The sequence below is a fragment of the Spermophilus citellus genome (assembly GCF_964194105.1).
Source record: "Spermophilus citellus genome assembly, chromosome: 9".
NCBI classification, from domain to species: Eukaryota; Metazoa; Chordata; class Mammalia; order Rodentia; family Sciuridae; genus Spermophilus; species Spermophilus citellus.
This window is the reverse complement of record NC_138191.1, coordinates 98,973,643-98,998,481: the sequence shown is the minus strand read 5'-3', so window position 1 is coordinate 98,998,481 and position 24,839 is coordinate 98,973,643. Positions and strand designations below refer to the sequence as shown.

The 24,839-nt window shown below is 37.1% G+C and overlaps 2 protein-coding genes across 19 annotated transcripts in view; one reads left to right on the top strand and one right to left on the bottom strand.

The window, feature by feature from the left end:
• Positions 1–2,510, top strand: part of OSBPL9 (oxysterol binding protein like 9) — a 147,302-nt gene extending 144,792 nt beyond the window's left edge. For all 17 annotated transcript variants that reach the window (XM_081306428.1, XM_081306427.1, XM_081306424.1 and 14 more), the window contains 3 exons: positions 959–1,050; positions 1,549–1,684; positions 1,901–2,510. In XM_081306428.1, coding sequence (XP_081162554.1) covers positions 959–1,050; positions 1,549–1,684; positions 1,901–1,975 — 303 coding nt within the window. In that variant the 3' untranslated portion in view covers positions 1,976–2,510. The remainder of the gene's footprint in view (positions 1–958; positions 1,051–1,548; positions 1,685–1,900) is intronic.
• Positions 2,511–3,238: 728 nt separating this feature from the next.
• NRDC (nardilysin convertase) overlaps positions 3,239–24,839 on the bottom strand; it is an 88,890-nt gene continuing 67,289 nt past the window's right edge. For both annotated transcript variants that reach the window (XM_081306405.1, XM_081306406.1), the window contains 16 exons: positions 22,703–22,826; positions 22,115–22,201; positions 20,145–20,264; positions 18,706–18,757; positions 17,306–17,456; positions 14,194–14,321; positions 11,719–11,881; positions 9,112–9,143; positions 8,729–8,867; positions 6,382–6,429; positions 6,080–6,132; positions 5,625–5,708; positions 4,963–5,053; positions 4,417–4,533; positions 3,603–3,692; positions 3,239–3,458 (listed from right to left, as the gene is read on the bottom strand). In XM_081306405.1, coding sequence (XP_081162531.1) covers positions 3,261–3,458; positions 3,603–3,692; positions 4,417–4,533; positions 4,963–5,053; positions 5,625–5,708; positions 6,080–6,132; positions 6,382–6,429; positions 8,729–8,867; positions 9,112–9,143; positions 11,719–11,881; positions 14,194–14,321; positions 17,306–17,456; positions 18,706–18,757; positions 20,145–20,264; positions 22,115–22,201; positions 22,703–22,826 — 1,677 coding nt within the window. In that variant the 3' untranslated portion in view covers positions 3,239–3,260. The remainder of the gene's footprint in view (positions 3,459–3,602; positions 3,693–4,416; positions 4,534–4,962; positions 5,054–5,624; positions 5,709–6,079; positions 6,133–6,381; positions 6,430–8,728; positions 8,868–9,111; positions 9,144–11,718; positions 11,882–14,193; positions 14,322–17,305; positions 17,457–18,705; positions 18,758–20,144; positions 20,265–22,114; positions 22,202–22,702; positions 22,827–24,839) is intronic.

Genomic DNA, 24,839 nt, shown 5'->3' with positions numbered 1-24,839 from the left:
ATATTTTGCCACTTGTCTTTGGCTACATTTAATTTCAGCCTATCCCTTTTCCTACTTTTCCATTTGAAACTTTAACCACCAATACCACCTGTAATGTCATCTCTTCAGGGTGAGCTTTACTCTTCCTTCCCCTTCCTCCTTTCCAGCAGTGCAGGTAATAGAATGATTTTTACTTTTCTCTCTTTACAAAACACTTGGGAATAATATATGTAAAACAGTGCTTGGCACATATTGAGCACCCTGTGTTAGGCCTATCATCTGAATGTGTGCCATGTTTGTAAAATGGAGTGCTAACCAAATTTGAGTGTGTGTCTACACTCAAAAACTAATAAAATTAAATAAACTGCCACCAGGCATTCAGAAATGAATAAGTAAATGAGTCCCACCATCAAGGAATTTTCCCTCTGTATACCACCCATGAAATGTTCTCATTAAGCCATGAAGAAAGGTGGTATAAGGATAACAGGAGGAATCTGTGAACTGGATTTCAGAGAATTTGCAATGTATAAAAAGCACACGAAGATTAATTGTGATGGCTCTGGCTTCCTAGGAATGATGCCCATACATGTACAACATAGCCACATTGAAAATATCTGTAGCCACATTGAAAATATCTGTTGAGGGGCTGGAGATGTGGCTCAGCGGTAGCGCGCTAGCCTGGCATGCGTGCGGCCCGGGTTCGATCCTCAGCACCACATACCAACAAAGATGTTGTGTCCGCCGATAAATAAAAAAAATATTAAAAAAAAAAAAAGAAAATATCTGTTGAATTGAGCCTCTGGACTTAAAACATAAAATGGTATTATTTTAGCCTTAAGGCTGCATACAAAACTTACTAAGGCTACATCATTAACATACATGAAACTTAATCTGTTAATTAAAGCCTTCTGTGAAGAGTTGACTTTTCCTCAGAAAACAGTTTAAACGATAAAATATCCTTTAACCTCACCTTTTCTAGGAAAATACGGTCTTTGTAGATACCAAGAAATTGCCTATAATCAAGAAGAAAGTGAGGAAGTTAGAAGATCAGAATGAATATGAGTCCCGCTGGTAAGGAAAATTAGAACTTCTTTTCTTCAGTGGAAATTATGGCCTTGGGAGGAAGTGCTTACATCTGCCTCTGCAGTTGACCTCTTCACCCTTCCAAGATCACATTTTAAATCTAAGGGAGGTTTTTCCTGAAATGCAGCATCTCAGCTCCTCTGTTCTAATCCTTTCAATTTATAGTAAAGGACATTCAAGCCCTAGAGAGGGAAACTGACTCTTCCAGGTAGGTATAGATAGAACCAGAAGTAGAATCACAGGTCTCAGCTCCCTTTGTCCTTTCTCCTGTTGTTCTTGTTTATACTTTGACAGCTAACAGGTGGGTCTTCCGTAGGCCCATTTCTGTATTCTTTACTCCTTCTGTGCCCTGTTGCCGCCTTAAAGAGATTTATTATAACACTCAAGAGCCATTTGATTTATATTATTATTTTTATACTTTATTCAGAGGTGGCTCTAGACTTTCATTCTCAAGATTGTCAGTTCCTCTTAATCTCTCTTCTTTAGCCTTTGGAAGGATGTCACTTTCAATTTAAAAATCAGAGACATTGATGCAGCAACTGAAGCAAAGCACAGACTTGAAGAAAGACAAAGAGCAGAAGCCCGAGAAAGAAAGGAGAAGGAAATTCAGTGGGAGACAAGGGTAAGCCCCACCTAACTGCTATTCCCCTGTACCTTGAGTAGTAGTAATTCATTCACGTTTTAGCAAGGTGGTGAACACTATGAACAAAGATGATCACTGGTCCCTTCCTGAAACTTATTTCATCCAATGAGGAGAGAAGGCATGGAATAATAAAAACTACCCTATAAAAGAATAGTACAAAACAAGCAAATAAATTAATTCTTCTTCTTCTTACAGTTATTCCATGAAGATGGAGAATGCTGGGTTTATGATGAACCATTACTGAAACGTCTTGGTGCTGTGAAGCATTAGGCTGGGAAACAAAAGTTTACACCCGATGACCAGGGCAAGTCGTCCAAATTAAGCAACAATCTTCCTTTGGGAGAACCTATCACTCCCTTCTTATTGCAGTGGTTCCTATCTCAGGGATACTGGACTTTCTGACACAGATGAACAATTAAAGCTGGAAAAGCTTCCCTTTCTCTATGGCAGTTAAGATTTTGACTTCAGTCCTGAGGAAACAAGATGTCTGCTCCTGTTCCAGACCCCATGCTTTGAAAAGTTTCACACTGCACTCTTGTTCTGCTGTTAAGACATGACATACAGACTCTTATTTCTTCGTTCATGTAATCTCTTGGGTTCTATATATACAAATATATACACACAAAAATATACCTGATGGCAGATTTTTCATAATCTTCCATCTATTGTAAATATTGGTTCCTCAGAGTTGTTTTAGAATATTAGTGCAATGTATTAAAATCAAGTGTTAGGAAATTTCATGGTTTCACTTATGATAACTTTTATTTTGGAAATGAACTATTATTAAATTGTATCTAAACTTGGATTACAGTTGAATTATATTCAGTGCTTCTTAAGGCTTCATAAAGTAATTTTTCCAACCTTTTAAAAAAGTGTATTTTTTTTAATCTTCATGTTTAGACATGGAAGTCAGTTATTTGGCAACCTTGAATATAGTAGCTTTTCACAAAAATTCTTAAAATACTGGAGGGTCTGGCCTCCTTTTCCTCTTCCTACCCTTATCATGCTGTTCTGTCTTTTGTCCCTGCTAAGCTTTTTCCTTGTGTTAACACACGTAAGGCTACCAACATTTCACCAAAAATATTTTATTGCCTTACAGTGTTTAATGTGTATTTTTAGATCTACACACCACACTGAAATAAAACATAATAAAAAGAATGCCACAGCAGCAGATGGCTCATTCTGAAGGGTAATACAGAACTATCTTTATTTAAAAATACATTAAAAAAAAAAAAAACAGGTATTAGTACCTAGCATTTAGGTACTAATAACAAATTGGTAACATAGGGCCTCTCAAGAATTGGATTCTCCATCTGAGATGACACAGGTCAAAGCTTCCCAAATAACTGCTTCATATGTGTCAAATTCACACTTGTCCACCCTCTACATTGACCCTGTGTTGGTTAGTCTCAACAGAAAAGAAAAAAAAGTAAATTGAATTCTATGATGCCAGTGCAAAAAATTCAATGGAAGCCCAAAGGCAGTCGTAGTGTAACTCCATAAAATACAAACACATCTTTAAATACACACTCCTTCAGGCCAATGAGACTGCAGTTTATTTGACTATTTTATGGTAGGGGAGAAGGCTGAGTGTTGATGTGAAAGCCCTGATATCAGTAATGGGGATGGTAGAATCTGCCAGCAAAGGAGAAGGTGGCAGGTAGGCTAGCTGCATCACTTCACAAGAAGAGTTTGAATCCTCACCAGAAGGGGTGCCATCCCCTTCCGGTTCATACTTCCCATATCCAACAACCTGAAAGAGGAAAAGACTCAAGGTAAGAAATGTGTTGGCTATATTGTAGGCAAACAACTTGTTTAGAATTTCTGTTAACCACCCAAACTCAGTAAAAGACAACCCTGGAAAGAAAGGAACTACAGTTTACTTAACCATACTCACATGAACACTGAGCATTTTACTTCCCGGTCCTCTGTGAGCCTTGAACCAGTTAACCAGGTCTGACTTTGAGAATGACTTCAGAGCTTCAATCTTTATAGAGGAAAGGGAGATAGGAAAGACATCTAGATTGATTCTGCTTATATCTGAGCACTTTGTTTTATTTTCAGTGTTAGCTCTAGCCTTCCAGAGAAGGATAGAGAGAGGATGAACCTCTGTGGCACAGATTCATGTTTCATAGTAATGATCTACATTAGCAGGTAAGCAAGACAGCAGATGTTATAATTACAACTCAGTACTGTACTCAACTAGAAACCCAAGTCTTTGGTGTCACATTTCATTTCTCTGGCTTGAGAAAATATAGCAACTACTGATGTCAACTGGAGTGCTTTTATTGAGCTGGGCTCCTTCTGCCTCACAGAGCAATGATGTCTTTGCTAATGCACTGCAGGAGAGCTACCTATAATCAGAGGTGGCACTGAATTGCAGGATCCAGAGAGTTCTTTATCATGGGTTCTAGTATTTTGAGCTAGAAGTCATCAAAAAACCTATACAACTGGAATAAGTAAATCTGGAGGACATCAAGTCCAACTTTCTATAGCAGAAACCCTTTTTAATCCATATATATAATAAAATGTTGAGCTTCTCTGAAAACAGGTAGTGGGAGGTAAACTTTTGCTGGAAACTCAGTATTTGAATCAAGAAATGAGCAAGTGGCCAGGCCTCAACAAGTAGCACAATACTGGGATGCTTGCACTTGAAACTCATAGAATTAAGAACCCTCACATCAGGGTTGTGTTGGTCTGAAAATCATTACCTCATGGGCAAGACGGTCAAAGAGATACTGTTGTGTCACCACTTCATTCCAGTTCCTGTCCACCTCCTCCCCAAGGTGGGTATCTTCACACTCTTTGAGCTTGATCAAAGCTGTAACCTGTTCCCACCAAAGAGACACTCAGGCATGACATCACACCAGTGTGCACAGCAGGAATTATAATCCTATCAAATCTGGCTTGTGAAGGACCTAGCCAGCATTATCAGAAGAGAGGAAGCTACGGGGACATTATGATCAGATAAAGATGGAGCTATAAATCTCAAAACCTGCTGGGCTTGGTGGTGCATACCTGTCATCCTACCAGCTTGGAAAGGTGAGGCAGGAAGATCGCAAGTTCAAGGCCAACCTCAGCAACTGGTGAGACCCTGTCTCACAAAAGGCTGGGATATATAGCTTAATGGTAGAGTTCCCCTGGGTTCAATCCCCAGTACCATAAAAACAAAAAACTGGCCTACACACTGTGAAAAACTGGTATATGGTATCTTGAAGGCTTGCATAAACCAAGACTAGACAGACCAGTGCAGTCACCTGGGTGTTGAATGCATCTTCAGTGAGGTTCTCGATCTTCTCTTCAAAGCTGGAAAGAAACTCTTCTATCTTCTTATCAACAATTTCAGAGCTGAAATAGAATATCTTCAATGAAAAGCAATCAGAGAGCTCATCTCTGGCAAAAGTCAAAGGAAGGAATTAGGACCAAGGCATATTTCCAAGAAAAAGACATAAGTGTTTTCTAAGACTTCCGTACTCAACCATAAGCTGAAGGAGGGAAGAGAATGGGGAAGAACCTTCCTATACCCGGCCCCCCACCACTAGAACAATTTCCCCAGTATCCTCATCCAGAAGTAGCTACAGCCATACCTGACCATTCCAAAGCTGAGAACTATCAAGACCTTACATTTAGTTCCAGCATAAATGTCAAGTTGGGAATCATTACCTTTCTTGTTCTCATCTACCTAATGAAAAACATTGGCAAGTGCTGTCAATAAGACTTGAGCCAAGTCCTAAAGGGCCACTGGAACCCATATATCAGTCCTCATTATGGTCATCTACTGCCTCCCCTCTGCTCCCCAGTGACTAATAGAGCAAACCCTGCTTGTTTTAAGAGTTGCATGAGGCTTAAGGAAGTATCTGTAGTTCCCATTCTCCATGTCTAGAATAGGTTAGATCCATTTATTCACTGGCTTACTCACTTATATTTGGTTGCCTGAGTCCCCACAGTGACAGAGAATCCTAGAATCCCAGATGTATTCCGACAGGTTGGGTATACATGGTACCTATAAACAAAGTGAAAAGTTTTTTGGGCTCATGAGGTTACTGGGCTCTGCCCTCAGAAATCCAAGGGGGAGGGTTTCTGCCCACATACTGGGTTCTGAAAGTCCTAAAAGATGACCATAAATGTGTATACAACTACTTAATTCTCTTGTCAAGGTGTGCACCCCTTTCCTGAACTAGGGACCACAAGTTAGCTTGCTTTCTTGTTTATCTTGCAACTTGACCAAACTGAAAACATGATCATAGTCCAAGATGTACCATATTTCAAAAATTCTGACAAGTAAGGCATGGAAGGACTGTGAAATTCTGAGAAGCTGCAAAAGAAGCCCCAGACTCATTTGTAAAATTTCAGTACCCTTATCAGCGAACTTACCCAAGGGTCTGCTTGGTTCGAAGGAAGTCAAAACAAGGCTCTTCCATGTGCATCTGTAATTCAACACACTAACCATCAGCCCAGAACGCAGCAAAGAGACTTCCATTTTCTCCCCTCAAAAAAGTGTTCCACATACCTCCATGATCCAGCCTCTCACTACTTTCCTCCTATATCCCTTTTCTATGCTCTTACTGGGTAAGAATACTAAATGACTACCCCAAGTCACCAGCTTCCAAGGAGAAAGTCTGGGTCTCAGTGAACCCAGGCTCTTAAAAACACCTTGACTCACTTTATGCACTTACCACAAGCAGCTCCATAAGAGTATATTCTCTTAAACTCCTGGTACCTGACTGAAAAGACAAAGTGATCAGACAAACTAAATATCCAGTGGCTTACAAAACTTTTTAATATTAGCTATTCTTTTTAAAACCTTTTTTATAACTTTGCTTATTATTTTTTATTTGGTGCTGAGGATTGAACCCAGTGCCTCCCATGTACTAGGCAAGCGCTCAACCACTGAGCCACAACCCCAGCCCAATATTAGCTATTCTTAACAACTACTTATTATCATCCTCTCTCTTAGCCCCAAGAGAGGTAATCATACACTCTCCCTTCCCACTAACCTGAAGGTCTGTAAGAAGAACTATGCTAGACACCTGTAACTGCAGGTGGACATGGAAGTGGGTCTAATAATCCTGACCTGCCAGATCCTGCCTGGAGGACCTAGAGAACTCACAGGATACTTTCTAAATTCAAGCATTTTAGTTCAAGGCCCTATGGAAGATAGCAGGAAATGGTTGAGGATCATGAAGGAATAGGACCAGATCTATTTCATAGGTAGAAACAACTGTTCATATAAAAAACACCCAAAAGGAAAAAACCCTACTTAGAAGCCTCATCCTAACTACCCTGGAGAATGACAAAATATCTCAGAATGAAGATGGCAGGAGACAAAGACAGAAGATGGTTGCCTGTGCATGCATCTCCAGAGTCAGGCTCTTTTGAGACTCATTTCTCTTGATCTTCCTACTTCACCAGAGAAAGAGGCCTGTGTGCCCTAGAAGCCCTTAATAATCAACAATGAGATTTCCTATTTTCTTCTAAGAGAGCTGCAAAAAAGAACCAGTGCATCAAGTTTCTATTGAAAATGCTCTCTGTGAGGAGGGAAATGGTTTCCTAAAAGCAGTAGTTTGTGCTAAGAGATGACTATAAGAAAGAAGTATCTTCAGTCTCACATGTGAAATCCTGACTAGAACTCTGCCTCTGGGTTTTGAGAAATTAAGAGACTTATAAGCAGGGCCAGGCTGTACTATTTATGGAGTTTGGGACTGAGAGTTGGAACCTAGAAAGACTGCAGGTTGGTTTTTTGCTATCACCAAGGAGATACGCTCCACAGAGAAGCTGGGCCTCTAAGGAAAGACAAAAATCTATTCACCTAAATCCAAAACTACTGTGGCTCCTGAAGCACTCATTAAGAAGACTAGGGAAGCCAGGCATAGTGGCACATGCCTGTAATCCTAGCAGCTCAGGAGGTTGAGGCAAGAGGATCACGAGTTCAAAGCCAGCAGCAGCAAAAGCGAGCACTAAGCCACTCAGTCAGACCCGGTCTTTAAATAAAATACAAAATAGGGCTGGGGATATAGCTCAGTGGCCGAGTGCCCCAGAGTTCAATCCCAGTATTTAAAATAAAATAAAAGACTAGAGAAAGGCTCAAGTTCACCAACAAAAGATGACTGACAGGTCAATTTACTTCTGACACCAGACCAGGGCAATGTCAGGATAAGACTCAGGCCTAGGGCCAGAAATACAATACAAGGACAAAAAAAAAAAATTTTTTTTACAAGGCCATGGTACTCAAACCCCAGACCATGGTCCTTCACAAGACCTGAAAGGTAAGAACTGATAAGGACTTCCTCATGCAAGAAACTCAGGACCACAGCAGCAGAATTTGGGAAGTCAGATGTCAAGCTGGAGGTTTAGAGAAGATCCTTCTTATAGATTAGAAGTTGAGTGGGAGATTAACCACAGGCTAAAGTAGACCATGTGTTAATGGGACTGTTGAAAAGTGCTTCCTTATTTTAAGCTCTTCCCAAGCCTCCAGAATAGTGTGCAAAGAATACAGATTCCAAGGACTGACCAGATAAATTGGAGACCAACAAATGAGGGACTCAGAACCTTGGACTTATCATCCATAAAGTGGAGGTAATAAATCCTTTCCCTCAGGTGTTTTGAAACCTTTACGGCTCATAATCATTCTTGTTCAGTGTATACTGATCATTTGGCTAGGTTTACTTTTGTCTATTTTTCAAAACTGTCCTTTTAACAGGTCTATTTGGGGTTCTGTTAGGGAAACATGCAGGAATTTCCATCCATACTGCATCAGTTCTTCCAGGTTCTAGATTAGTTGATTAATGGAGCAATATCTCATAGTAGAGAAAAGGCCCATTTTACTGATAGAAGCAAAGTTAAAATGTAGTTGCTTCAAGAGGAAAAATGGCACAAGAAGAAGTTAAGATTTGTGGTTAAGTTACAGAGGTAATAAGAAGGTCATTGATTGGGTCAGCTCATTCCAAGGTACTTTGGACCCTTCCCCCAGACTTTCATGCCCTAAAGGTACTTATCCACAAGAATACAATGGGGCCAACTGACCTGGTAGTAAACAGTGACTTCAGAGTTGGCATCACCCTTGTTTAGAGCTCTCACTTTGCATAAGTGGTGGCCACTGGGTAGCTCTACCACTTGGAATTGCACAGGCATTTCTTGCTCCAGGGGCATGAAATTCAGCTTACTGCAAAAGAATCACATGGATTACTGAGGCAGTGCCTTTATTCACATACACCCTTCCAAAACCTGTGAAGAAATAGCCAGGCCATTCACAATCCCTTCTGATTTGCTGTATCTCAGCCTCAAGAAAATCTACCATGGGTAAATATTTCAAATGTGAGTTCAGTAACAATTAACTTAGCTGTGGGGCTTAATGCCCTTTTTCTGAACACATAATCCTCAAAGAGAAAATTCAAACCAGTACTTACTCAACAACATATTTCAGGAAATCCATAGATTCCTAAGAGGTAAAAGAGAAGAGAATTACTGTATTAGTTCCTCTTGATTTATTTCACCCAGAACCATGTAATACCAATTAAGTCATTTCATTGATCAGGACAATCAACTGAATGATAATGTTTAATTATTAAAATACTGACTGTGTATGGTGGAAAGGGAGGTATTATGATTGAACCCAGGAGCACTCTGCCTCTAAACTACATCCTTTGCCCTTTTTAAAATTTTTATTTTGAAATATTCTTAAGTTTCTTGGGCTAGCCTCAAATTTGGGGATGCTCTTACCTTAGCTTTTGAAGTGGCTGTGCCACCACACCCAGGTGAATACTCTTAAATGAACAGCTCCTCTTCTGGCTCCCTTTGCAATCTGCTTACCATACACTCCTCATTGGATCAAACTTACTTGTTTAGGGTGAGTGTATCCAAGTGGACATACCCCTGTGTTTTAGAAATCTGGGCCCAAGGACACAGAGCCTGGATAGAATAAGCACTTATTCTAAGAGAACATATTCTCTTCCTCTCCAAAAATTTCTCCTACAAAATAAAAGATTTCTTCTACAAAATAAAAGATTTCTTCGACAAAATGAGGTATTTTCCAGCCATGGCAGCACACACCTGTAATACCACGAAGGACTGAGGCAGGAGGATCTTAAGTTTGAGGCTGGCCTGGGCAACTTACCAAGACCCTGTCTCAAAATAAAATAAAAAGTTCAGTGTCAGAGTGCTTATCCATGCCTGAGGCCCTGGGTTCAATCTCCAGTACCCATACACAGACACAAAAGCCGGGGGTAAGGGTGTGTGTGTGGGGGGGGGGGGGGATTATGGTTTCTAAAGTGGTTTTTCCTGGGGGCAATCCATAGTACCAAGTCCTCTGGACCCAAAGCCCCTTCTTGGTACTCCCACTGTGCCCAGAAAAAGGCAGCTATTCTTATTCTTTTTATTGTGGATTCAGACTTGGAAAATTCTCTCTGTGGGCAGGACAGATACTAAGAATGGTTTGAGGTTTGGGGGATAAAGATAGAAAAGAAGGGATGGGTAGCAGTCACAGTTTCAAGAGCGATTTATAACTAGGTGGGGTGGCACATGCCTATAATCCTAGCAACTTGGGAGGCTGAGGCAGGAGGCTCAAAAGTTCAAGGCCAGCCTCAGCAACTTAGCAAGATCCTGTCTCAAAATAAGAAATAAAACAGGTCAGTGGTTAAAGCACCCCTAGGTTCAACCCCCAGTACCAAAAAAGAAAAATAATAAATCTTCCCCCAGTACCAAAAAAGAAAAATAATAAAGAAGATTTATGTATTCTATCAAAGGGTCAGTCCTGAGAAACTGGGAGGCCATAAAGGAAAACAGTCAATAGCCATTTTAGGAAGAGAGTTCCAAATATACACTCTTGCCTGGAAAAGGCCATTGTCAGTTACAAGACCCCAGAAATACATCTAATTTAATATCAGAAAAAAATCTTTATGGGGCCGGAGTTGTAGCTCAGTGGTAGAGCACTTGCCTACCATGTGTGAGGTACTAGGTTAGATTCCCCAGCACCATATAAAAATAAATAAAGTACTGTGTCCACCTACAACCAAAAATATTTAAAAAACAAAAAGAAAAAACTCTTCATATGCTCCCAATCCTCCTCTGCTTCTAATAAGGAAAATGAGTAGTGTTATCACAGATTCCTCCCTTTTCCCTCACCTCCACTAATTAAGTTTAAGTTTGGGCCATTTTCTACCTTATTATTTCCTATTCTTTTTCATTTCTTTGGCAAAATCTCAGACTTCATCATTGTTCATATAACAAAGTTTATCATACTAAACATTTTTTAAAGTGTACAGTTCAGTAGTGTTAACTATAGTAGTAACTATATTCACACTGATATAAAATAGATTTCCAAAACATTTTCATTTTTTTTTTTTAGAGAGAGAGAGGAGAGAGAGAGAGAGAGAATTTTTTAATATTTATTTTTTAGTTATCGGCAGACACAACATCTTTGTTGTGTCTGAGGATCGAACCCGGGCCGCACGCATGCCAGGCGAGCGCGCTACCGCTTGAGCCACATCCCCAGCCCAAAATATTTTCATTTTGTAAAACTAAAATTCTATACCCATTAAACAACTGCTCTCTTCCTTCTTTCCCCAATCCCAGCCTCTGGAAACACCATTCTACTTAACCACAAATCTTAAATTCTTCAATGGTTCTCCATTTGCTACAGAATAAAGCCCCAGGTTCCTTTACCTAACAAAACTTATAACACATAGGTCTGCTTCTGTATATATGTATAACATCCCTTGCCACATACTACTCCCACTTTAATCTCTACATTAAACTCTTCATGTTTTCTACAATCTTCCACAAATGTAACCAACAACCCCCGACACACACACATTGTCAAACTCATTTCATTTAAAGTCATAAACAGTCTTCTTCATAGGAAGAGAGTTGCCTAAGTATCAGAACGGCAGGTTTCCTCCAAATCAGAAAATGATAATGCTGGCCCACAAAACTACAGAGCTTCCCGCTTCATACAATTTCAGAGTACACCACTGCACTGAAGCCCAGAATACAGTAATAGTATACCTAACACTCACCGTGCTTGTAACATTTCCTTGTACCAGGCCCTCAACAAAGAGTTGGGCTTTGAACTCTTTGACAAAGCTCAGGAGAGACTCCAGGGAAAGGCCATCCATCAAAGCCCGGTACTTATCAATCATTGACCAACGGGCATATTCCAGGATTAAAAGTCGCACATCTCTGCACAAAGAGCAGAAAAACAAATAGCAACAAGCTCTGTTGCAAGAAATGCATCTTAAAAGTACAGAAATATTTGGTCAAGTTTTATAGATAATGTGTTTTTTTAAAGAGACAATTTCTATCATAACTTAAGATGGGGGGGGGAATGTCATAATCATCAAAAAGAATTTCAAGTTGCATATACAAAGTTTTTAATGGATTTTACTCACCAGTATAATAATACATTTATCTATTCTTAGTTGCAGAGTAAAATATTTAACATAAGTAAAGTTGATAGATGATTCAAAGCTTTCCCAGTCATATGCCAATTTAGCATTATTACTATTTTGGTTTGAAGTCTCACTAACATTAATTACTGGAGGCTACTATGATGAGAATCTATAATTGCAGTGACAATATAGTCTAGGTAATGTCTCTAGTCTAGAAGCAGATTAACTTTACCTCCTTATCTCCAAACCAACCTAAACCTATACCTAATAAGCTGTTTGAACTTGGCAATTAACTGTGATTCAATTTCTTCACTTGTAATAATGCCTACCATTTATTTGGCATAATCACATGGTGAGAATGAATATATATATATATATATATATGTTCTTTGAATAGTGCTAGCACATAAATTTTCCACGAATAGTAGGCATATTATTATTCTACTACACTTCAATAAATTTCCAAAGTGACTGGGTTTTACTAAAATAGTAGTTGATAAGACAGGTGCAGTGGCATATGCCTATAATCCCAGTAGCTCTGGAGGCTGAGGCAGGAGTGTGGGAGACCAACCTCGCATGTGACTGAGTTACTCTCTGGCTGGGTGTCTGAGGTGTCCACGTAGCAGAAATGCAGCAGGACTTCCCCACCCTTCTTGGGTTCGAGATCGGTGTCTGTGTAGAGACGTGTCTCTCCACTACCCTAGGGACCCAATCACCTCATCTGACCTTGCAACACTGCCCCCCAATGACCTTCATTGGATGGGATTTTCCCCAGAATTTAGAGTTCCCCAATAAAAGCCCACTCCCAAGCATGCTTGCACTCTCTTACTAGCCTCTCCCATAAAACCTCGCTTCCGCCCTGGAGCTTGAGGCTGAGAGCATGAGGAACCGTCCCCTGGAGCTTGGTTTAAAGGTAAAATTGTGTGTCTGTGTTTCATTTTGTAACTCCCTGAGAATTTCCCTGCATGACCAAACAATTAACTGTCTGCGCTGGCTGCGGATAAAGCAGGAGAATCATGAGTTCAAAGTCAGCCTCAGCAAAAGCAAGGCACTAAGCAACTCAATGAGACCCTGTCTCTAAATAAAATACAAAAAAGGGCTGGGGATGTGGCTCAGTGGTCGAGTGCCCCTGAGTTCAAGCTCCATTACTCAAAGGAAAAAAAAAAAAAGGAATTGATATAGTAGTATTTTTATAAGTAAAACAAAGTAGTATTCAGGACTTATGGGATACACAGCACTATTATCATTTCAACAGTTGCAGACAACTCTTCTGCCCAAATCAGATTATCAGTTAAACCTAACACTCAACCCCTTCTTCTTTTGTAATTTATGGGCTCATTATAACTATGTCAAAAGCAGGGTTTCCATTTAAAGTTGTGCTGTTTGTTCACCATTTTCAGATGTCCAGCAAGGGAGTCAAGAAGAGGTATGCAAGCTCTTTGCACAAAGGGCTATACCTGCTCAGAGGGGACTTATCTGTTCTTCCCACAAAGGCTCTACCCTGCTGATAGGGTATCCCAAAGAGAGTTTTCTTTCTGATTCACACAAAGGTATCCACATAGGCTATCATTAGCCCTGGACTAAAGTAAGAACAGGCTCTGAGGGAAGGCCCCAGGGACAGCTTTTTATGAGAGGGTTCAAGCATTAGTGTACAGGCTGTTCAGTTGCCTTGCTTTCTTCAGGAACCTTAGCTGAATTCTGTATAGTTAAAGTTGCCAGATAAGTGACAAGCAACTTAAATGAGATACTTATCAAACCATATAACACACTAAAATCACCAGTAAACAATTTTGGACTACAAACAAGCCAGCACTTAACTGTTTACTTACAAAGTAAATTGCAAATTATTTAATGATTTGCTTATAAAGATTAGAAAAACATTCTTCTTTATTTTCAGCCTCTAATCAAGTATAATAGGCTACTTTTAGTTCTGTTCACAGATAGTTACTTAATCTGTATTAGAGATTTTATGATCTGAAGCCACAGCACAATTCTCACATGTCTGAAAATAAGCATCAAAATTAGCTTCACTCCCTGCAATTCCCTAAGAAAGGTAAATGCTTTTAGGTTCCTAAAATATAAATTGATCCTGTGTATACGCACTTGGCCAGAGTCTCAGGCTTGATGAGAATGTTAAAGTAGGTCTTCTTCAATTGCTCCGTTATCATTGTAAAGACAGCTGGTGTGGAACTGAATTCAGCTAAGTAGTCAATAATGAGCTGAAACAGTAGCTGTAAGGGGGGAAAACAAAAGAAACACTTGATGTGGCAAAGCATGAAAATCTACCAAGTGTTAGGGGGCAAATGTTTTCCTTTGTTTTTTACCAGGGGTTTAGCATAGTACTAGGCATTATAGGTGACATAAAAGAAGTACTAAAGGGCTAGGGCTATAGCTTAGTGGCAGAGTGCTTGCCTAGCACGTGTGAGGCACTGGGTTTGGTCCTTAGTACCACATAAACAAATAAAATAAAGGCATTCTGTACACCTACAACTACAAAAAAAAAAAAAAAAAAAAAAAAAAAAAAATTAAAAAGAAGTACACTAAGGACTCAAGAGAATCTTCAGGGACTCAAATTCTCAATATTTTCCAAATTTGGAGCCATGGTTCTTCCTTTTTCATTATTTTCCCGGGTATTCTCAAACATTTTTTTCTTTCCAAACACACTTATTTCATTTTATCTAGTGTCCCTACCACTCCAAAATGTGACTTTAATTGGATGAACATTATATATTAATTTTAAAAACTGATAATTTTATAATACCCAGAAGGTGAGTCTCAAGGTCTTTTTTATTTGCTTCAGTATATAGTTTTCAAGCTGGGGATGTAATTCATTGGTAGAGCATCAGCCTAGCAAGTATAGGACCTGGGTTTGATCCCAGCACCACCACCACCACCAAAAAAAAAAAAAAAGATTTAGTTTTTTTTTTAATGTTTATTGTTGGTTGTTCAAAACATTACATAGTTCTTGATATATCATATTTCACACTTTGATTCAAGTGGGTTATGAACTCCCATTTTTACCCTGTATACAGATTGCAGAATCACATCGGTTACACATCCATTGATTTACATATTGCCATACTAGTGTCTGTTGTATTCTGCTGCCTTTCCTATCCTCTACTATCCCCCCTCCCCTCCCCTCCTCTCCTCTCCCCTCTTCTCTCTCTACCCCTTCTACTGTAATTAGATTTACAGTTTTCTTTAGCTAGCTCCTATACTATTCCTACTTATTCCTAGGTATTTTGTTGTTTTTATCAATATCGTAAATGTAATATTTGTTTCTACCCACTTCTAAGTGGTTTTTGCTACCACAGGAAAAAAGCAACTGATTTTGAAATACTGAACTCATGACTAGCCACACATCACAAATTAGTTTTAATTTTAGTAATTAATGGTAGGAATTCAGTAATAATTTTAGTAGCATCTTAGGTTTTCTAAGAATACAATCAGATCATCTACAAAGAAAAATGTTATTCTTTTCCAAAAAAGTTTCACTTCATTTTATTGTGGTAGTCAGAATCTCAAAAACAATGTTGACTAACAGAGGTGATCATGTATTACTCTGGGCTTGTTTCCTGATTTTAATGTTCAGTGGTTCATCATTTAATGTAACACTTGCTGTTGGTGTGAGAGGGCTGTTAATAGTCTTTTATTGAGTTTAAATAATTTCCCTCTATTCCTATTTATTATGAATGCCAATACCAATTCATCAAATTTTTGGCATTTCTCACAATATTTATATAGTGATTGCTCTTTTTTGATTCATGTTATAATGAGCTATAGCCATCAATTTCTTAATACTGGACAACCCTGCAGTACTGGTACTTGGTCATGATGAATTGTTCTTTTTGCTATATTTATTGACTGATTTTGCAATGCTGGGGATGGAACCCAAGGCCTTTTGCATGCTACTCAAGCACCCCACCACTGAGCTAGATTCTCAGTCCTAATTTTCAAAAATTTTAGGAAGTTTGCATCTATATTCTATAGGTAAAATCAGTATTGTGTTTTCTATACATAAATGTTTATGTTCTATATCATTTTTTATTAAGGCTAGGTAAACTTTATAAAATGAAAACTATCAAACACTTTTCTATGGTTTGTATTTTGAAAAAGCTTTCCAGGTAAATCTAAAACATACTTTCCAAATGAAAACCACTATATTAGGTAGTAATCTATTTGGATTTTAAGCTGTATTATATTTAGTCCTTTAGAGTGAAAAAAAGTAATATAGTAATATACTTTGTGGTACCTTTTCTTAAGACCAATCTTTGCTCCTAGGTAGGTGAGGTGTAAGGGTATAGAGGGGGGAAAATATACTCTTCTCTTGAGTTTCTGTCAAGAGGGAAACTAATGCTTCTTAGGCACAGATATACTTTTTTTTAAAATATATTTTTTAGATGTTGATGTACCTTTGTTTTATTTTATTTTATTTATTTATATGTGGTGCTGAGGATTGAACCCAGTGCCTCACACACGCTAGGCAAGCGCTCTGCCCCTGAGCCACAACCCTAGCCCTCACAGATATGCTTTCTGGCAGGATCTGTCCTCTAGATTTTTTCTTGTATGAACCTATTCCCCAAACTTTATTACAATATATAATGTATCTAAGAAGCCTAGATATAAAATTTGTTGTTGGGTACATTATATTATTTTACCAGGCATTTAATGATTGCCACTCTCTTAGCTAGCATATCAGTTTTTCCTCTGCTAATATTAAGTTTATGTCAAAGCAACACTGAAACACATTCCTTACCAACAGATACACAACCTTTTAGAAAAAAAGGCTCATAAATTTAGAATGAAAATGAAACACATATTTGAAACAATAGTAGAGAGTACAAAAAAAAGAGAAAGACAGGGCATAAACATTGGATTTCTACTCCATGTCAGGCAATAAACCAGGTCCTTTAAATCTGCCACTGGCATACGGTAAAACAGTTCTAAATGCCAATGTTGGCTAACAGCAAAGGTAAGTGAGATCACATCAACAGCCTGGGCTGTATTGTACACACTACATAATAAGACATATATAATTCTTTGGTTATAGTCATAGTTAGAATACCTGACATCAGCCAAGAAAACTCATGATACAAACATTTCTTTTTAGGTGTAGTACTTCATGCACTTGCCTCTATGCTTGATACTACAGAGGGGCAATAAACAAACATTATACTTTAAAGCACTCTATGAAGAAAACAGTACATATACTTACAGGTAGTTTGTGGTTGAATCCTTTTACTCGAATAATTAAACCATGCTCTCCAGCTACCAGTTTATACTCCAGCTGTGCCACATCAGCTTCATAAGCTGGTTCCGCAAGATTATGGGTAAGGATATTGACAAAGATATCAAAGAGGACCACACTGAAAAGTTTACCGAATGCAAACAACATCATTAATTGGCAAGAAAGACATGAATAGATTTGCTTCAAATTAGAATTTTTTAAAAAACTTTACTTTTAAAAATGTATTATTAATTCCTCACTCTGAAATGTAAAACTGAAATCTAATTTGGTTCAAAGGTAAATATAGCTTACTCAGGACTCAGTTTTACAGGCATATTAGTGGTGCTTCCTAGGCTTTTTCATGTCATGTACATGTATAAAATGACATTAGTTATATTGTATAATGAAGGGAATGGAATAGGCATCAGAAGCTATTGGCCTAAGGCTCATGGCTTCTCTCCAGACTATTTTGGGGGTTGGAGGGTAACTAGAGATTGAAGCCAGGGGTGCTCTACCACTGAACATTATCCCTAGTCCTTTTTATTTTTTTGTTTTGAGGAGGATCTTGCTAAGTTGCTGAGGCTGGCCTCAAACTTGCCATCCTCCTAACTTGAACTTACCATCCTGTCTCAGTGAGCCACAGCCAAGTGCCACTGTGCCTGGTTACTCTCCAGACTTAAGCTTTCTGACGGACAAATTGAAAATATGAGGGAAGGCAAGTTTTTAGAGTAAACATTATAATAGAGTTTAATACTGCTTGTCATTTTAAGGTTGGATACAGTTAAGTGGCAAAGGAAAAGTTCACTATCAGTTCCTGAGTACTTTCTGTGATTCAGCACATCTTAGGCTCTCTAATTTTCCACAATGTCGCTATCCAAATATTTAGGCAAACTGCTAAGAACAAGCTGTAATTTGATTCCTTGGCAGTGTTTAAGTACAGGATCAACAGATCCAACAGTTCTCACTATAGACTAGGAGTTAACCCTAGAGTACAGCGAGAACTGATCATTAAGAACTTTCACAATTCACTGAACTCTGTGACTAGCCTACACCATCAGCATGTTTTACATATGGGTGTTACAGTATGATTTTAATGTTTAGTACCAATACAAATAGCTTGTCTGGAGCACAGGAAAAACGTAAATCAGTAACATAGTTCAAGTACTGTGATAGAAAATGAGAGGATGATTTAAACCAAGACAAAAGTTTTCTAATAATTAAAAAAAAAATGGGCCTGGGGTTGTGGCTCAGTGGTAGAGCACTTGCCTGGCATGCGTGAGGCCCTGGGTTTGATCCTCAGCACCACATAAAAATAAATAAATAAAATAAAAGATCCACTGACAACTAAAAAATATTTTTAAAAAATCAGAAAAAGGACAGTTGCTTACTTTGCGGCAGACTTCTGTATCAAAGGTGTAATCAGATGGAAACGTATGTACGCTGAAAAAAAAAAAAAAAGACCGTAGATAATTTATGGAAGCTCAGAGGCTTCAAATATTTTTTAATTGTGAATAAAGTACAAATACTTAAATCCTCATATTTTAATTTTTTCTACACACTACATTTTTATTTTTAAGGTTTTTTTTTTTTTTTTTTTTTTAAAGATAGTATTTACCATTCCAAATAAAGTGCCCTGTGAGACTTTCTAAGTGAAGATCAGATATATGGATACACACAAAGAGGTATATGAATATTCACACTTTAATAGCTTCAGACAGGGAAAATGTTAGGGTATACGTGTCAAGAACATTAAGGGAATAACCCTAATGTTTACAGAAAGTTTTGACAGAACCTTTTTCTATGGAAGCTGAATTAAGAACATTTTCTGAAAGTCTTATAAGCCATTCAAGAAAAATTGTGAAGAGGTGGTGAGATAGCTCAGTGGAAGAATGCATGCTTAACAAGCAGAAGGCTGTGGGTTTAATCCCCAGCAGAAAGGATGAAAGGATGGATAGAGAAAAAGAAAGAATGGAGGGAGGGAGAAAAGAAGAGAGGGAAGATGGATGGATTGATTTATGGAAACACTTTCTCAACAAACTCAAGATTTCTTCACAGAACTAAGGTATAACTGTATTTGGATTTGGGACATTAGTTAAATTACATCTAAGGACACTTAGTTTATGATTCCAAGTTGCTTCAGGAAGTTTCAATGCTATGTACCAGGAACAAAACATAAAAAAGCCACATAGTTTGGGTCATAACCTCAAAAATCAAGAAATTTAGTCTGTTTAACAACTCTACATGATGCTTCCTTTATAATGAAAAGCAAGACAGCAAGAGGCAGATGGGGGAAATTTTTACATCTGTAATGCTGGATTAGGCTACTGTTATATCCAAGAATAATTAAAAAAAATATTTTTAGCTGTAGATGTACACAATCCCTTTATTTTGTTCATTTAGTTTTTTTATTGTGGTGCTGGGGATCGAACTCGGTGTCTCACACATTCTAGGCAAGTGTTCTACCACTGAGCCACAACCCCAGCCCTGTAAGAATATTTTTTTTTCATATAATCTTATGTTCAAATAATACCAATTCCTTAAGATGGCCAAACATCTGGCTCCACTTTCATTTATCTAAAAGAAAAGTATCTGAAAACAATTGATTTCTAGGCTTGAATTTTTATTTACTGAAAAACAGAGTATCTGTAAGTATTTATGTGATAACATAGGAACACAGTATGAATCTGATAGATAAGCCTAGAAAAGGTCTCCAAAGGTAAAGGGAAAAGGAAGTGGGCAAGACACAGGGAGAAAAAGAATGTTGCTATGAAGAGGAGGAAGATTTGTTTTAATTACCTCACATCTTTTAGGGAGGGTAACATATTACCTTTTGGGATTTTGAATTTGTTGTCTTTCTTATACCACAGGGAACCTTGTGGAGTATTCACAATTTTAACAGGGTATTCTGTTTCAGGGCAATCAAAAGCCTTCAATGTGAAATCCGTGGCTAGCAAAAGAACAGAATAAAAACATTCCATTATTCTAACAGAATTCTCAATCTGTTCTTGGTTTCAAAAGTTTAAATAACCATTTTTTTGTGTGTGTGGCAAAAATAAGCCATATTTAAATACTAGAGTATGCTGTATATAAACTCTGAAAAATCTGTGATTTCCCAAATTTCAATTTCCATGAATTTGGGTTCATTTCCTTTCTCAAAAAAATTCTGAAAGAGGAACTTCTGATTAGGATAGTTGTATAATTCACTTTATGAATGAATACATTCTTGAATGTCTCTTACCAACTTTATGGACATTTGAAAGTCTACAAAATAATTCTGCTCAAACAAAGCCAAACTTGTAATTTCAGTTAATAAAAACAAATTATTACATCCAATATAGGTGATAAATAGGTAATTGGAGGAAAAATGAGAATGAAAGAACAAATTGTTATAGTTATTTCTCTTAAAAAAATTTAGTTGTTTAGATAGTTAATGTTCAAGATATGAAACTGAATTGCCCAAAATCATAAGACTTATAAAAATAAAAGTTAGCCACAAGGGGGCACATGCAGGCCGATAATCTAAGTGACTTGGGAGGCTGAGACGGGAGGATCATCAATTTTGAAATCAGCTTCAGCAACTTAGTGAGACCCTCTCATGAAATAAAAAACAAAAAGGGTTGGGGATGTACATCAATTGTAAAATGCCTTTAAATCCAATCCTAGTAACACACACACACACACCACATAGTTTTTTTCCTAATTGAGATGAGATGCATATGATAGAAAATTAGCCATTTTAAAGTGAATATGTCAGAGGCATTAATACACTCACAATATTGCACAACCACTGATCTAGTACCATATAATTTTCCAAATCACCCCAAAAGGAAAGCCTATTATTTTTAAGGGATTTGCTCCCTATTAACCATTCCCCTCTCCAGATCCTAGCAACCTTTACTATGTTCTGTCTCTGTAGATGTACTTTTTTAGATATTTCAAATAAATGTATTCATATATGGCCTTGTCACTTGGTATGGTATTCTCAAGGTTTATCCAGTATTTCCTTTCTATTTATGGCTGAGTAGTATTCTAGAATGTGTATACCACAATTTGTCCAATCATCCATTTGGCTGTTTTTTCTATCTTTTGACTGTCGTTAATAATGCTAGTATGATCATGATGTAAGTGTATTTGTTTGAGTGCTTTTTTCAACTCTTGAATATATATGTAGTAATGAAATTGCTGGGAAAATAAAGTTTTCTGAATGTATTACATTCACAACAACTGTAAAACCTTTGACTTAGGATAAGTAGCTTTCAAATTTATTACTACAACTCACAGAAATATTTCCAATGCAAGCAAGTTGATAGATACAAAACAAAATTTTTTGAAATAACACCTTTTCTTTATGTAATAAAATATTTTCTATATTCTATTCTAATTGACTTTTTAATGCATTACAGCCCAATTACACTGACATCACAACCCATTAATATTGATTTTACAACATTTTAATGGGTTGTAAACCACAATTTGAAAAACACTAGAAAATATGATAAGATAATGACAATTTCTTCCTTTGAAAGGGTCAGCTATTATGTTCAAGAAAAAGCATAAATGTCAGGAAGCCAAGATTGGGGTTTAAGTCCCAGTTCTTCTATTCACCAACTAAATAGTTTGGGATAAGTCACTTTGTTTTTCTAAATTTGTGTTTTCATTCAGAAAAGAAAAGAATAACATATAACTGGGATTCTAAAATAGGAATTCATATGGTACTTTGTAAAACATTATGTACTATACAAGTTTTGCTGATTAATACATGGATAGATTATGTAAAATGACTGCTATCTTACTGACCTATGTACTTGTTTTCAGCTGGAAGATGAAGATCTGGATTTAATTCAAAATTACTCTTCCACAGTTCAGCCCAGGAGTTTTCAACATCTGTAGAGAAGAAAGACAAACTGATCCAACAAATAAGGCCATGATCAGAATTCTCTTAATAAACCAATCATTGACTAGCCTCCACAAATTAATTCTGACATATCCAGGCAATCTAGAATTTCACTGCTCAAAGTGTAGTCCCATTAGCACTCTTATCAGCTGGGAAACTGTTAGATATATAAACTCTCAGGTCCTTCGAAGACCCCTTGAATCAATATCTGTATTTTAATAACATCTAAAAGTGACGCACTATATTTGAAAAGTACTTTTCTAAAAATGATTTCCAAATACCAAAACAGGATTTTTTTCAATAGCTAATAAATATAAGCATAGCAGAAAATAATTCCTCCCAAATTAGAGTAAGTAATTTTCATTTCAAAGGGAACTTTAAAAAAAAAATTATACTCGCCCCACCACAAGAACCTGAATCAGATAAGATCATTAAAGCATAAAAATTCCAAAGTAAATCAGATGTATCTAATTGGAAGACAAAATATTTACCTTCTATGCTATACTGAGTCCCAAACCACTTTTCCTTGAGGTTGCATTTTCCCTCATTAGCACCAGAGAGTAGAACAAGATTTGCTTTTTGAGGAACTAGCTGATTAAGGGCTTCCGCAATGACCTAATAATGGTGGAAGGGGGAATGGTGGTGGTAAGGAAAGGGAGACATATACAATAATAATCTTAACTTAATATATTTCTGTTAGGCAAAGTTACATTGTTAGACACCCCCAAGATCGTAGCATCCTGATGTTTATAAAACTATTTAAAGTCCATGAACACCCATATTTACAAAGCATCATTAATTAATATTTCAAGTATTTTTTTCAGTTTTACTGAGGTGTAACTGACAATTATCAAATGTTTCATGATAATAAGTCCCACATATTAACAGCACTAGCAATAAAAACTGCTATTATTTACTATGTTTTTACTATATGTCATTCAGTGCTCAACATACACTATTTCATTTAATCCAAAAAAATAATAATAAGGTATAATCATTTTAAAGAAAATAATACTCAGCTTCAGAGATTAAAAACTAAGTAATGCTTAGGTTAAAGATTATGTGATTTCCAAAAAAAAAAAAAAAAAAAAACAAAAACACAGCTAGAAGTGTCAAAGTGGAATTCTAACCATACTGTACATGCCAAAGAATATACTGTTAAAAACTATATACTACCTCATACACAAGACAGTAAAATGATGCCAAAGCAAGGCCTCCTCTAATAATCCTTCATCTGCGATAAGGATTAAATTCAAGATTATGTAGGTTAATTTGGAATTTCAAGTAAAATTTAAACATTTCTTTGAGAAAAAACAACAAATGGTGGTTTGGAAAAAACACTCAGATCACTAGACATAACCAACCTAGAGATAGCAAGAATGTGCAATTGTTACTTCTTCCTTTGCCTTTCCCTATCCTCTTTAAAAGAAAGTTTTGGAATAAACACCCTTTCTAAAATTTCTCAACTTCAGCACTAGTAACATCCTGGGTCAGATAATTCTTTGTTGTAAGTTACTGTCTTCTGCATTTTAGGATGGTTGGCAGCATCTTAGGCTTCCATTTACCAGATTTCAGGAACCTCCCTCTCCATGCCCAACCCTTAGTTATCACAACCAAAATATCTCTAGACAGTGACAAATATCCCCTGGGGAAGAAATCATCACTGGTTGGCTACTGTTACTCTGTAAGAACAAAGGTGATTTGTTCCCCAGTAGTAGAGGAATGCCCCTGACCAACTATTCACCTATATGTAATATTATCTGTAAATCATGTTTCTAATTTAGAGAATTTTTAATTTGGGGTGGGGGGGTTCTGGGGATTGAACCCACAGGCATTTAACCACTGGGCCACACCCCAGCTGTGTGTAGACGCATGTATACACACACACACACACACACACATATATTTTTTAAACAGGGTCTCACTAAGTTGCTGAGGCTGGCCTCAAACTTGGAACTTACTACCTGAGCCTCTCAAATTAGTGGGATTATAGGCATATGCCACCATGCCCAGCTAATTTAGAAAATCTTATATTTTTCTTGTAAAAATTTTGTGATCCCCCAAAGTTATTTATTTATCAAAGTCAAAATACTTTTAAATATATGCAAAACTGAGGGTGGCACATGCCTATAATCTTTTTTTCAATAAAGATATCCAACATAATATGTAATAAAAGAACAAACAAAGGTTTTATCACTTTGATTCCAGTTCAAAGTCACCTTATTGAACCATACATCATGAAGTCAACAGTTGTACATCTAGGAAATTTACCAATAGAGCTCTCTTTTACTGGTGTGTATATTTTAATCTATCTAGTAGGTATTTTCCCCACTCTTTGGTTGGCTAGAACAGCAATCTGTATCTGGATTTAATTGTCCTGAATTTCCAAAAAAATTAAAAGGTAAGCTAAACAACTTCTTAAGTATGTTTAAGAACTAAATAAAATAATTCTTAACTGCCTTAACTATTTTAGATGTCTTAACAACGTAAAACTTTAAGCTTCTTATATTAAAACATAATCATGTAAAATAATGAGAAATTACTCATACAACTATTGCAATTTCTTCTGCTTAAACAAATAAAAAATCCTGACTAAATATAACCAAGTTTTCTCTTTTCTCAGTTCTT